Consider the following 12,008-nt stretch of genomic DNA (forward strand, 5'->3'; position numbering starts at 1 on the left):
AAAATAAGGATTACATTTTGACAATAACTAGAAACATTTTTCACATATGTTTAATTTGATGTATTATGATTTGCACAAACTGACACTTATTGCCTCTACGGTTGACTACCTTTACCACATGATTTTTATTGATGATTATTCTTGATTTTCTTGGTTTTGCCCATTAGATATGAAATCGTATTTCTTTAAAGTGCTTGTAGTTTTCTTAACCTAAGCGCAAACACAATTTTCGTGCAAGGTCAACCCATTTAAAAGTGATGGAAGCATTGAATTTATTCATTAGTGGATTGGGACTACTTTTACGAAGAACAACACTCATCATCACATATATTGTACTTATACATCATAATAGAAACTTTGTGAACATCATCATATAACCAAGACTTCTCTTATCATGATATAGAATGCTCATGTTTCCACCTCTTTATAAGTCGATACCCTCGGTTCGACTTATGTATTATTAATCATTTTCCTTTAAAATTTTTACAACAGAAAAGTGTATTTGAATTGTTTTTTTACACAACACTAAATTCTAATAACTATTGCACCTTTGGGTGTTAAGTTTTTACATATATGCAGGACTACTCAATACACAAAATAAGGCCTCGTAGAATCTCTTATCTTTGTTAGATATAACACTTAATATGAATACTATTATTTCTTTATCCTTCTATAAAACATATTTATATCATAAAACATGCTCTATTTGATGAAACTATGTTTCCCTTTATTGGAAAATTACCTCCTAATGATCTTGAAACATTGTTTTTCACCAACTTTAATGAAACTAACAGAAACATTTTATCATGAGTTCCTTAAGTACCACCAACGATTGTCTTTTTTTTACTTCGACTCCACCTATGGCCAAATAACATGTCCCCTTAGGAGTCATCTTCCTCCTTGGTCCAAAAGGATTTAAATATGTTGCTAAAAACCATGATGGCTAATGGCCATTGAAGAAGAAATGTTTGTCTTCGTACTCTAAGACACTTAGGGTATAGTTTCCCAATCCTACATATTCCAACGTTGTTGGATCCAAATGTTTTTTCCGCACCAAATATCACTTTGATGGCATAGCCAAATGACTTTAAGATTAATTAGTCACCTAAGGTTTTACTTAAGTTTCCGAGTTAGATTACTCTCACAATTTAGTCCCATTGTCCAAGCCTCTACAATATATATTATGTTTTCTCTTGATGTAATGCAAAAATAGACACTATATAAGCTTGATGTTAAAAATTCCTTCTTAAACGAGCATCTCAATGACATTGTTATTATGGAACAACCCTTTGGCTTTATTGCTATCAAAGTTCTCAGAATATGCTTCATCTTAAAAAAGGATTTATACGACCTCAAACAACCAGTAATAATCTACCACTCATTTGGACCTTCATCTCGCATGTTAATGATGAATTTGCTACCAAAGATCTTGGCCAACTAAAATATGACATTTTTATTCAAGTCGTGTTGCTTGATGCTAAACTTGTGGCTAATCGTCTCTACAAAACCGTGTAACTTACTACCCTTGGGTCATTTTTCTAGAATTTCACCTTGAATCCATCATTAGTTGGAGCTCTCCTTATATAACGATCAATGGTCTCAATCTCACTTACGTGGTCAACCAAGTTAATTAATTCTTTCATGCTCCTATAGGGAATCAAATGGATACTCAACAATATGTTAAAGACACTCTTTCCTATGGTATTCATTTTCAACATCCTCATTAATACTCGGATGTCGGTTTTCCTGGTTGTATAGAAACTAAACATTCTATGTATGGGTCTATTTCTCTATTGGGGATCGAATATTTTTCTCTTTAAGAGCTAAAAAGCCACCCATGGTTTCTAGTTCTAGTTGTGAAGACCAGTATTGGGATATGGCCAAGACCCATATAGAGATTGTCCAGATCACTCTTTTCCTTCGGTATCTCCACGCTTTGCCTCCATATTGACCGATTCTTCTTTGTGGCAACTGAAGTGTGTTATTTTTAAGCCAAAAATCTGATTTTTCACAAGTAAGCAAAACATATTGACATCAATTTCACTTTGTGCTCGAGCTCATTTCTTCAGGTTGACTACATACCTGTTTTGTTCCCACATGGCTTATGTTAGAAAATATCTTTACCAAAACTCTTTAACGTCCTCTTATTGATCAATTTCGTGTCATGCTTCGTCTTGGCATACCACCTCTTAACTTCAAGGGAAGATATTATAGATAAGATTTAATTTGATTTGAGTTTGTAAATCTTATAAATAATGATAGTTTCTTTTGTGATATCTTCCATTTGTACATTCTTTGTATTATATGTAGTTATGCTTGAAATCAATTCCTTCAAGGTGAAAACACAATCCTTATAGTGAATCGATTTTCTTATTCTCCACTCAATTAAGATTTTCAAAAATAGTATCTTTTTATTGACTTCATTGTTCCCATCGATCTGTAAAGTAAAACCATGACTAATCATCTTTGTTGCACCTAGTATTTGACAATGATGTTGTGGATTGTTAAAAGAATTTACATTTGTCTTGGTCTACTGAAAAGATGTTTATGGGCACTTGCATAAAGTTATTGGGTTTAGATGGGGCTTTCATGAAAGGTCCTTACACTAGTTAGATTCTTGGACTTGAATGTTTATGTTTCTACGATATTACCATCTCTTTTTTTTGCATTTTAATATGTATTGGATTTTTGGCGCTAACACCCGAGTCCCCAACAATGACACGGCCCTTTGGCATATGTTGTTGGAAAACACATAGTATAAACTCATGTACATTTTATTTTTCAATTTGGGGATAATCTAGTTGCATCTACCAACTCAAAGTTTTACCTTTATGAGTAAAAGGCAAAAAAAAAAAAAAAAAGTAAAGAATGGGATGACAAATGCCACTTAAGGGTCCGTGGATGCATCATTATGTGGTTGATATGAAGGAAAAAAAGTATACCATGCAAACACGCTCTTGTAATGATTTAGGCACTAAATGTAGACTTTCAAAATTAATCCAAACCAACTACTTAAACAAGATAGGCCACAATGCAAGGACTTCCAAATGAATACACATTAATAGCAATCTTTTTTCTAGATTTAAGATTATATATATCGAGTAAGTTTTAACCAAAAGTGAAAAAAAGTGAATCTAATGGTCGTGTTTAATGAATGATTTTTATGTTAGACATAAATGGCAATCATAAGTCTCTCTTACAATCCACCCCTTTTCCATTAATTGCAATAAGCTCTTTGTCGAATATTAGTGTGGGCCCACCTGTTGTACATATGTGCATGCATATTACCATGAGAAAAAAAAAACATGCATGCATGCATATTACCATTTTAAATTATGTCATTGTTTGAAAATTTTAAATGGATTTCATTTCGTATATTAATTAGTGCATGCCAACCTGGAATGACAGGTGGATATCCCTGGTCTCCATAAGCCAATTTAGAAGGTATAGTTAGCTGACGCTTCTCTTCAATACACATATATTCCCAACAGCCCCTCGTCCCATCCTACAAAAGCGTGTATATAAATTACATTTTTACCCTCCTATAATTACCCAAATTAAGCAACGATCTCAGTATTTTGCATTAAGCTTTTGTGGGAAGGTCTAATACTTTCGTACATTTTCCTACTTGATTTCAACATATTAAGTTGTGAAATTTTTTGCACATAGAATAGAATATATACACCAGAATAGAGAGAGAGAGAGAGAGAGAGAGAGAGAGAGAGAGAGAGAGAGAGAGAGAGAGAGAGAGAGAGAGAGAGAGAGAGAATAAAAGGTAACCCCTACCTTTTATCACCTGACCTTTACCAAGAACAAATTCGAATGGGGTTCCCCTTTCAAAGCTTGAATCAACAACAGATCCATCAGTAAGTTTTCCCTGCAAAACAAGCCAAACCATATATTAATGCATGATGTAGCATGAGAAAGACAACAAAAATGAAACAAGATCTTGATATTTTGATGTATATAAGACTGGATTTTATAACATGCAAATCTGCTAGCAAAATTCATTTAGGGTTTATTTAACAAGTTTGTGGAAAGCGGTGACAGAATAACATAACAAATATTACAACGAGAGAAAGACAACAAAAATGAAAATTAGAAAAAACAAGAATTGGATTAAATCGTCTCACACGATAATGGATTTTGATTGTATCACCATTTTGTGTCTTCACTTCACAAGATGCTGGCTTATACTGCAACAATAATAGATCCAATGAATGTCCAGAAACAAAAGAAAGAATGTTAAATTCCTAGAAACTTTCATTTCAAAGAATAACCTAATCACAAAATGACACAATTCAACTAACAAAACTACTAAAATTGCTCAACATAATCGACACGCATTCAACAAACTGATGAGGAACAACAGTTATAGAATATAAAAACCCGTGGATTTACCTCGACGTTGATCTGTAACTCAGTCACGTCTCCGGATTTCGCAGAAACTGTATGATTTGTAGGGAATACATCGAATCGTACGTCGTTTCATTTAAAATACGAAATTTAGAAAAATGCGAAATATAATTAAGTTGATTAAATTTCGATTTACTTACGTAATCTAGCTGCAATTAGTAGTAGAATCAATATGGAACGCCACTTCTCCATTAATTTCTGTGAAAAGGCAATTTTCTTTTATGAATTCCCACGAATGCATTACAATAAATACTGATGAACTCCATTAGTAGCTAAACATTAGGAGCAAGATAACAATAAATGAAACTATATATGTTGATACGTTGACCTAATTAAAAGGAGATCTGGAGAAATAAAAACATGCATCATAAATTTGGACTTATTCTTCATGGATTGCAGATTACCGTAGGTATCACGTGTCATTAGTATTACCCACTGGATCCGATTTCTAGTCTTCCAAACGGGCTGGACGACGCTTAATTCTTACAGGCCTATCTACTTTTGTGGGCTTAAAGCCTGAATGGTTGGGCTGATAACACTTTGTTCAGCTTGAATTTCTAGAATTTACAATATTTTTTACGATTCTATCTTAAATATGTTTTTCTTTTTTTAATCTGGATTTATGCTCATAATGTTTATGCAACGTGTTCATTTTATTTGTTTACCGGTAAACCAAATAATATTTTATAATTAATGCTATTTTAATTGCAGAAAATGTAAACATAAATATCGCTACCTTAATTACAATTTTGTAATTAAAGCAAAGCAAATACAGTAAAAGTCTCAAGTTTTACACATATAGTTGGCAAAAATCCTAATTTTTTTTTTGTTGGTAAAAACCATAAGTTTTTAGAAAACCTTTTATTTTTAACCTTTTATCCGGTCATCAACCGGCATCTCTATTTTCTAAAAAAAATTGAAAGGCTTTAGGAAAACTTATGATTTTTACCAACAAAAAAAGTTAGGGTTTTATCAACCAAGCATGTAAATCTTAGGACTGTTTTGTATAAAATATCAAAAAAGTCTTAATTTTTCACGTTTTGTTGGCAAAAACCTTATTATTATTATTATTATTATTATTATTATTTTATAAAACCATAAGCTTCAATAAACCTTTTATTTAAAAAAATGAACGATCTTCCAAAACTTATCGTTTTTACCAAAAAAAAAAAAAAAATAAAAAAATAAAAAAAAAAAAGTTAGGATTTTTGCTGACTATATATGTAAAACTTGAGACAATGCATATAAATAAACGCCACTTTTTATAGTGGCATTTATACATTACATTATATATATATATATATATATATATATATATATATATATATATATATATATATATATATATATATATATATATATATATATATATATATATTACAAAAATGTCATTAAAGTAAACCAAATTATATATAATGAGATATATCAATTATCGGGTAAAACCCGGTAAATATATTTTTGTTCAAAAATAAAAATTTTGACCTTTTTTTGTTTTTTTTTTTTTTGCCCGACATGTGAATTGCTTCAATAAAATCAATAAATATGGTCTAAATTCCGGACAACTATGACCCGGTAAAAAAATAATATTTTAAGTAAATTACTTATAAATATTTAATAAATAAATAAATAAATAACTACATTTTCTTTCATTTAATCGGTTATTTACCTACGGAATTCGATTAGCATGTTACTAATATTATAAAGATAGAGACTAGTCTAATCCAGAACAACCTAATAAAATATATATTATTTCGCTCATAAATTATTGTAAACATTTGATCATACTTTCTAGCCGATTTTAGTGGTCAAAGTGTCAATGATTTTTCTTAAAAAAAAACAAAAAAAGTTATAGCTTCCGTGTTGAATATATCAAGGCATCTACTTTAATAAATGAATGTTTTTTTACATGTTAAACTCTTATTCAATTTGTTAAATATCATTTTTTTGTTATTTTGAATTAATTTTTTTTTCGCATGCCATTTTATAGGTTTTTTTTATTTTATAAAATTTTATATAATATTTTAATGTAACAACTACAATAAATGTAGTAATCAATTGATATCAATTTCATTAATGGACATACATTCTAATTTTAAAATTTCCAAATTAAAGCTAATTAATTTCTTTTGTTTATTTATTTAAATTATTTGTTTAAATTTAAAAGATAAAAAACCATTTTAATTTTAAAAATTCATTATATTTCTTATTTTCTTATAAATTTAAAGTTCTTAAATATTTAGACTTTTTATATATAATTTTTTTTAATTAACCTATGTAATACATGAGTCTCGCAACTAATACAATATATAGTAATATGAAAAAGCGAACAAGGATGACGAATCCACAGTTAAAATGACCGCAATGTCAAGACTAAGTTATGGCGAGTCTTAGCGAGTAACGGTATTTTTCAAGGCGTGACATTTTATATATATTAAAAAAGATAAATCATAGAATTATAGAATTATATCAAATATATCAAGTTTTTAAAAATGATATATTATCATTTAATATAAAAAAAAATTAACAAATACTCAATTGCTTTACACCCGATAAATAAATAAATAAATAAGTAATTAAATAAAAATCCAGCGCCATAATGCGACAATGCACACATTTTCACGTTATTTGGACGTCATCCCTAACAAATCCGTCTTTGACATTTTCATAACTGTTACACCACACCTCATACGCCATGAAACGTCTTAAAGAACCATGGTTAAAAGTAACATGTGTCCAACTTTGAGGTTACAAAATAAACTTGTATTCTTTTTGTTACTTTTAAGGTTTTAATTTGATTTTTGACCTCTCATTTTGTTTTATTTTTACCTTTCATATTATGTTATCTTTTTTGAAGAGTTAATATTGGACTACATATATATATCTTGCTTCAGTGCATTTCAAATTCTAGTGACTTATCAAAGACAGTTTCTTGGAACCGAAAAGAAAAACTCGATCTAGCACAAAACGTATAGAAGTAGCATAATTGATCAAATCTCAATCTGATGGAGTATTTCCAATTCTCACATCCACTGATGATTCATGGAAGCTAATTAATTACCTCTTTTCTAAGAAATAATTCATATGTTAAATATAATCTTACAAACAAGTGGTAAAATTATGGTTACAAAACAAATCCGAATGATGAATTTTACTTGAAATTGATGAAACTGATTGCTCTCCTTGTAAATTACTCACTGGGATTATCATAGCTATAGCTCACTGTTGTCGTCTCCTCCAACTCCAGCTGCTCCTTTTCCATTAACTGCAATAAGCTCTGTGTCGAATATAAGTGTGGCCCCACCTGTCACAATATTCATCACAATATTTATTTTTATTCTTCTATAGCCAATAATAACCAAAAATATAAAACTAGAGAAGAAATAATTTTAATTACCTGGGATCTTAGGTGGTGAACCTCTGTCTCCATAACCCATTTTCGCAGGTATCTTCAGCTTACGCTTCTCTCCAACACACATTCCCAATAGCCCCTGATCCCATCCTGCAAACATAAATTTGTTAAGGTATTACAGCAGTAACCATGGTGGTGGTGGTGATGGGTGGTGGTGGATGGTGGTCAATGGGGTTTGTACCTTTTATGACTTGACCACTGCCAAGCTCAAAGTCAAATGGGGTTCCCCTTTTAAAGCTTGAATCAAAAACACTGCCATCAGTAAGTTTTCCCTGCAAGAAGAGTCTATATTTACCAATTGTTTGCTGATTTAGAAATTAGAATGAAACAAGATCCTTCAATCACAAGATTTCATCTTATGAGGCAAAAAAGAAGAAAAAAAATGGTACAAATCTTCTTACCCGATAATGAACTTTGATTTTATCACCTTTGTGTGCCTGTATCTCACAAGATGCTGGCCTATGCTGCAACAATATGCAACGCATTAACATTCAAATGATTTCACGACTACAGATCTATTTCAATCACTCGCTCGATCAATTAGGGATCTGACATCCTGCTCTAACTAAAAGAGTAACGTAATCATAAATAATCAAGCGAAATCATGTTCAACTAATAAAACTAGTCAAACTTTTCAGCGTAATCATAAATTTCAAAACAAAATTCATGATCAATTTTAACTAATCACACCGATTCAAACAGTACACGCGCAAAACAAATTAACGAATAACAGCAAATTGGAAAATTTACCTTGACTCCGATCTGCAACTCCGTTACATCTCCGGACTTTGCTGAAACTGCGATTTTTGTCGGAACACATCAAATCGTCGTTTGATTTACTCAAACCATATAAAATTTCTTACAAACGAAAACTTTGAATAAAAAATATAAATAGATAACTTCACTCAATTTCGATTACACTTACCTAATGTAGCTGCAATTAGTAGAACCAATATGGAGATCCCCGTAATTGCAGAAATTTGAATCACATTCGCTAATTTCTTCATGACTGTAGTGAAAAGGTTTGTTTGACTCGGCCGTGAATATCTTTGTTGCTAGATGATTCAAGGTGTGACGAGCATCACCCAATCATAACTCGCCACGTCATAGCAAACCCTAGAATTTAGTTGGCCGGATACGGCGACGTATATGACGGAGCAGTTGTCTTTATGATAGGTAATAATTAGTTCTAATTCTGTTCGGTTTATAAAATGTTGAATTTTTTATTGGATTATTAATGAATCTAGGTTAAAAATTAAGCCGATTTCATTAATTAAATAACTAAATATAAAATCTATTACATGTTTTCATTTAAAAGAAAAATAAAATATGAAATTTTAAATATTTGAAAATTTTGAATTTAAGAAAAAATTAAAAAACTATCGAATTATTAAAATTAAAGTGTTTTTTTCTTTTAAATTAAAAAAATAGATAAATAAACAAATAAAAACTAATGTGATTTTAATTTCAAATTTTTAAAATTAGAAGGACAGTCAATTAATGAAATTGTTATACATTTATCATTACATTTATTATAATTAGAGAAATTAAATATCCTCCTACTTTTGTTCCTACAAATCCTCCTACTCAAGATATTAAGGCCTATTTTGTTGATTTCAAACCTCTTCAAAAAAAATATACTAAATAATAAAAACATTTGTAGTACATAATTGTATTATTTGGGCTGACGTTGTTAAATTACCTGTATACGCGTGGACACGTTCAACTTTTAACAAGGTTGATTTAACATGTGGATACCCTCTGTCTGTTTGTATATTATGATGAAAATTGTCCTGCAGGTATAAGTAGAATATGCATAACAACAAACTGTATGGAAAAATTGTAAAACCAAACTCAAAGTTCATGGGGAGATTTACATGGAAATGTATTGGAAGTTTCAAATTGGATCCCATCAAATTGCATCCAAATGATTAGGAAATAAGTGTTGGTAGTTTTGATTCTGAACATGTAAGATGAGAGGAGGGTTAGTTTTTATTTTAAACATGATCAACTTAAACCTACAAAACATAATTTTAATCAAAACGATTCTAATATTAGTGATTAACAAATTCATTCCAATCCTCCAGAAATTTTTGCAAAATATTAATGTCGGTATGTTGCATAGTGTTAATCAGAATCAATAATTAACAGATTACCGACTAATTCATAAAAATAAAGACAATCTGTATCTGATATCAAACAAAAAACACGTATATCATCCGTAATCACATCAGAACCTTATCATTATCCACCTTAAAATGGGATTACAATAGCGGGAACTTTGAAATCCGAAAATGGAATTACACTAGCGGGAACTAAAAAATTTCAGCGAGTTAATCGGGATTATTTTTCCACATACATAAACAAGTCGCATGATTAAAGGATTGAATAATGAGAACTTATTCCTCCCGATTTAAAGCAAATTGCTTCTTCATCAAAAAAAAAACCCTAATATTTACCTGTTGAAATCGCATACTTAGAAGGCTTTCATCGGTTCAATATTAGCAAAAATTTCACCGATTTCATTATTTAACCAAATCAAATCGATCCTCTGGAAACCATTTTTCTTCGGAATCTGCACAACTTCCTCAGTCGTCTCAAGGTATCTTCCTTTTCTGTATTCTTTTTTACATCGTATGCTATCCCGTTTTTTGGTTGATACCAAGAAAATAGTTTGTATTTACACCCTCTACTTTAATATAATACCAACCGATTCATCCTAATTTCGCATATAACAAAATGGTTTGTTTGTTTCTTTAATTCATTATAAAGAATTACGTAATAAATGTTATATGTGAAAAACTATTTAGTCATCATCATATTTTAAAATAAAACATTTAAAAATTGTTAGAACTCAATCTAAATAACCCCCTCCATATTTGAGATATTTAGGAATAAAAAAAAAAACTAACACAATTTATTAGAGATATTTTTCAATCTAAACTACATTATTTTGAAACGTTTTTTATTTAACATTATATTAGATTTAATATAACTTTTATTTAGTAATCTAATTTAATTTTTGGTTGTTTTTTTTAATTATATATATATTTTTTTGCAAACCACTTGGTCCCGAAATGGGCATTATAACCATATTTACTATTTGTTTAACCGGTACAAAATTTTGACCCGTTATTATAGTTATCCTATAAAGACTTTTTAACCTGTTCCCGACCCGATTTATTTGCTATTTCATTATTAATCAATTTATGTATTCAAGTTTATACAGATTACATGACCTACTAATTGTCTTTAATTTGAAAATATTAATTTTCTTTTTAACCGTATTCTATTATTGTCATTACATACCAAACAAGGACATAAATGCAACAGACGCCAGGGAGAAAAGGAAAAACAGAAAATTATATTTGGATAACAGAAAATCCAAAAAACAACATACCATATCATCGTATCTTCGTACACCAACTGCACATGTTATTCATTGTGTCCAATCCGGTAATTTTTCTAATTTTTTTTTTGCAATGATTATATGTTTTATTTATTTATTTTAAATATTTTATTAATTAATATTTCAAAAATAAATTTAACTTTATATCAAAAAATATGTCTTTAAATTGTTTTCTACTATTTTACAGGTACAAATAATACTACACAATCTATAATAGCTAAAGAGAGGAGAAAAATCAGAAAACTATATTTGGATAATAGAAAATCCAAAATATTACCTACCATATCAACCCATCAAAATTCATCCATTATACATGCTTCTTACATGTGGAATAACGGTATTTATATTTGTTTATTTTTAATTTTATTTTTTAATATAAAAGTTATATAAAATTTGCATAACTCTTTAATTTTTAGTTTTTTTTAATTAATATTATTTCTATTGTTAGTAACATTTTTTTCTCATTATATAACAGATGTTTACACTCATGGCCGTAAATTAATATCTACAGATAACTATACAAATGTTAGCTTACACAAGGAAAATATAAACCCAGTCAAATCAATTGTATACCAACATACAATTATTAATCCACATTCGACAAATATTAATGTTACAACACCCTTTTCAACAATCTCAAATGGTATGTATTTCTATATACACAAATATAAACATATATATGTTTCACATTTATATAAGTCACAATTTCTAACATTATAATTTGTATTTTAATTTTTTTCAAGCAATTATATTTTCAACAATAATGTCCAAACA

The 12,008-nt window shown here is 29.5% G+C and overlaps 1 protein-coding gene and 1 pseudogene across 3 annotated transcripts; both read right to left on the bottom strand.

The window, feature by feature from the left end:
- Nucleotides 1-1,782: 1,782 nt before the first annotated feature.
- LOC145051079 (FK506-binding protein 2-like) lies at nt 1,783-4,608 on the bottom strand (annotated as a pseudogene).
- A 2,763-nt stretch (nt 4,609-7,371) lies between these two features.
- On the bottom strand, nt 7,372-10,466 carry LOC145055449 (FK506-binding protein 2-like). 3 transcript variants are annotated; one of them, XM_079003776.1, is made up of 9 exons: nt 10,285-10,464; nt 9,703-9,785; nt 9,528-9,618; nt 8,751-8,834; nt 8,576-8,622; nt 8,227-8,289; nt 8,007-8,097; nt 7,811-7,915; nt 7,372-7,717 (listed from the first exon to the last, which is right to left on the bottom strand). In XM_079003776.1, exons 2-9 carry the CDS (start codon nt 9,736-9,738, stop codon nt 7,626-7,628), a joined length of 609 nt encoding a protein of 202 aa, XP_078859902.1. In that variant the 5' UTR covers nt 9,739-9,785; nt 10,285-10,464; the 3' UTR covers nt 7,372-7,625. The 3 variants fall into 3 exon arrangements, with proteins under 3 accessions (XP_078859902.1, XP_078859901.1, XP_078859903.1); XM_079003775.1 differs by having other exon boundaries at nt 9,528-9,785; nt 10,285-10,466; XM_079003777.1 differs by lacking the exons at nt 9,703-9,785; nt 10,285-10,464 and having other exon boundaries at nt 8,751-8,990; nt 9,528-9,622.
- Between the last annotated feature and the right edge of the window lie 1,542 nt (nt 10,467-12,008).

Source organism: Lactuca serriola, chromosome 5, assembly GCF_051521515.1.
Source record: "Lactuca serriola cultivar US96UC23 chromosome 5, Lser_US96UC23_V15, whole genome shotgun sequence".
Classification (NCBI taxonomy): domain Eukaryota; kingdom Viridiplantae; phylum Streptophyta; class Magnoliopsida; order Asterales; family Asteraceae; genus Lactuca; species Lactuca serriola.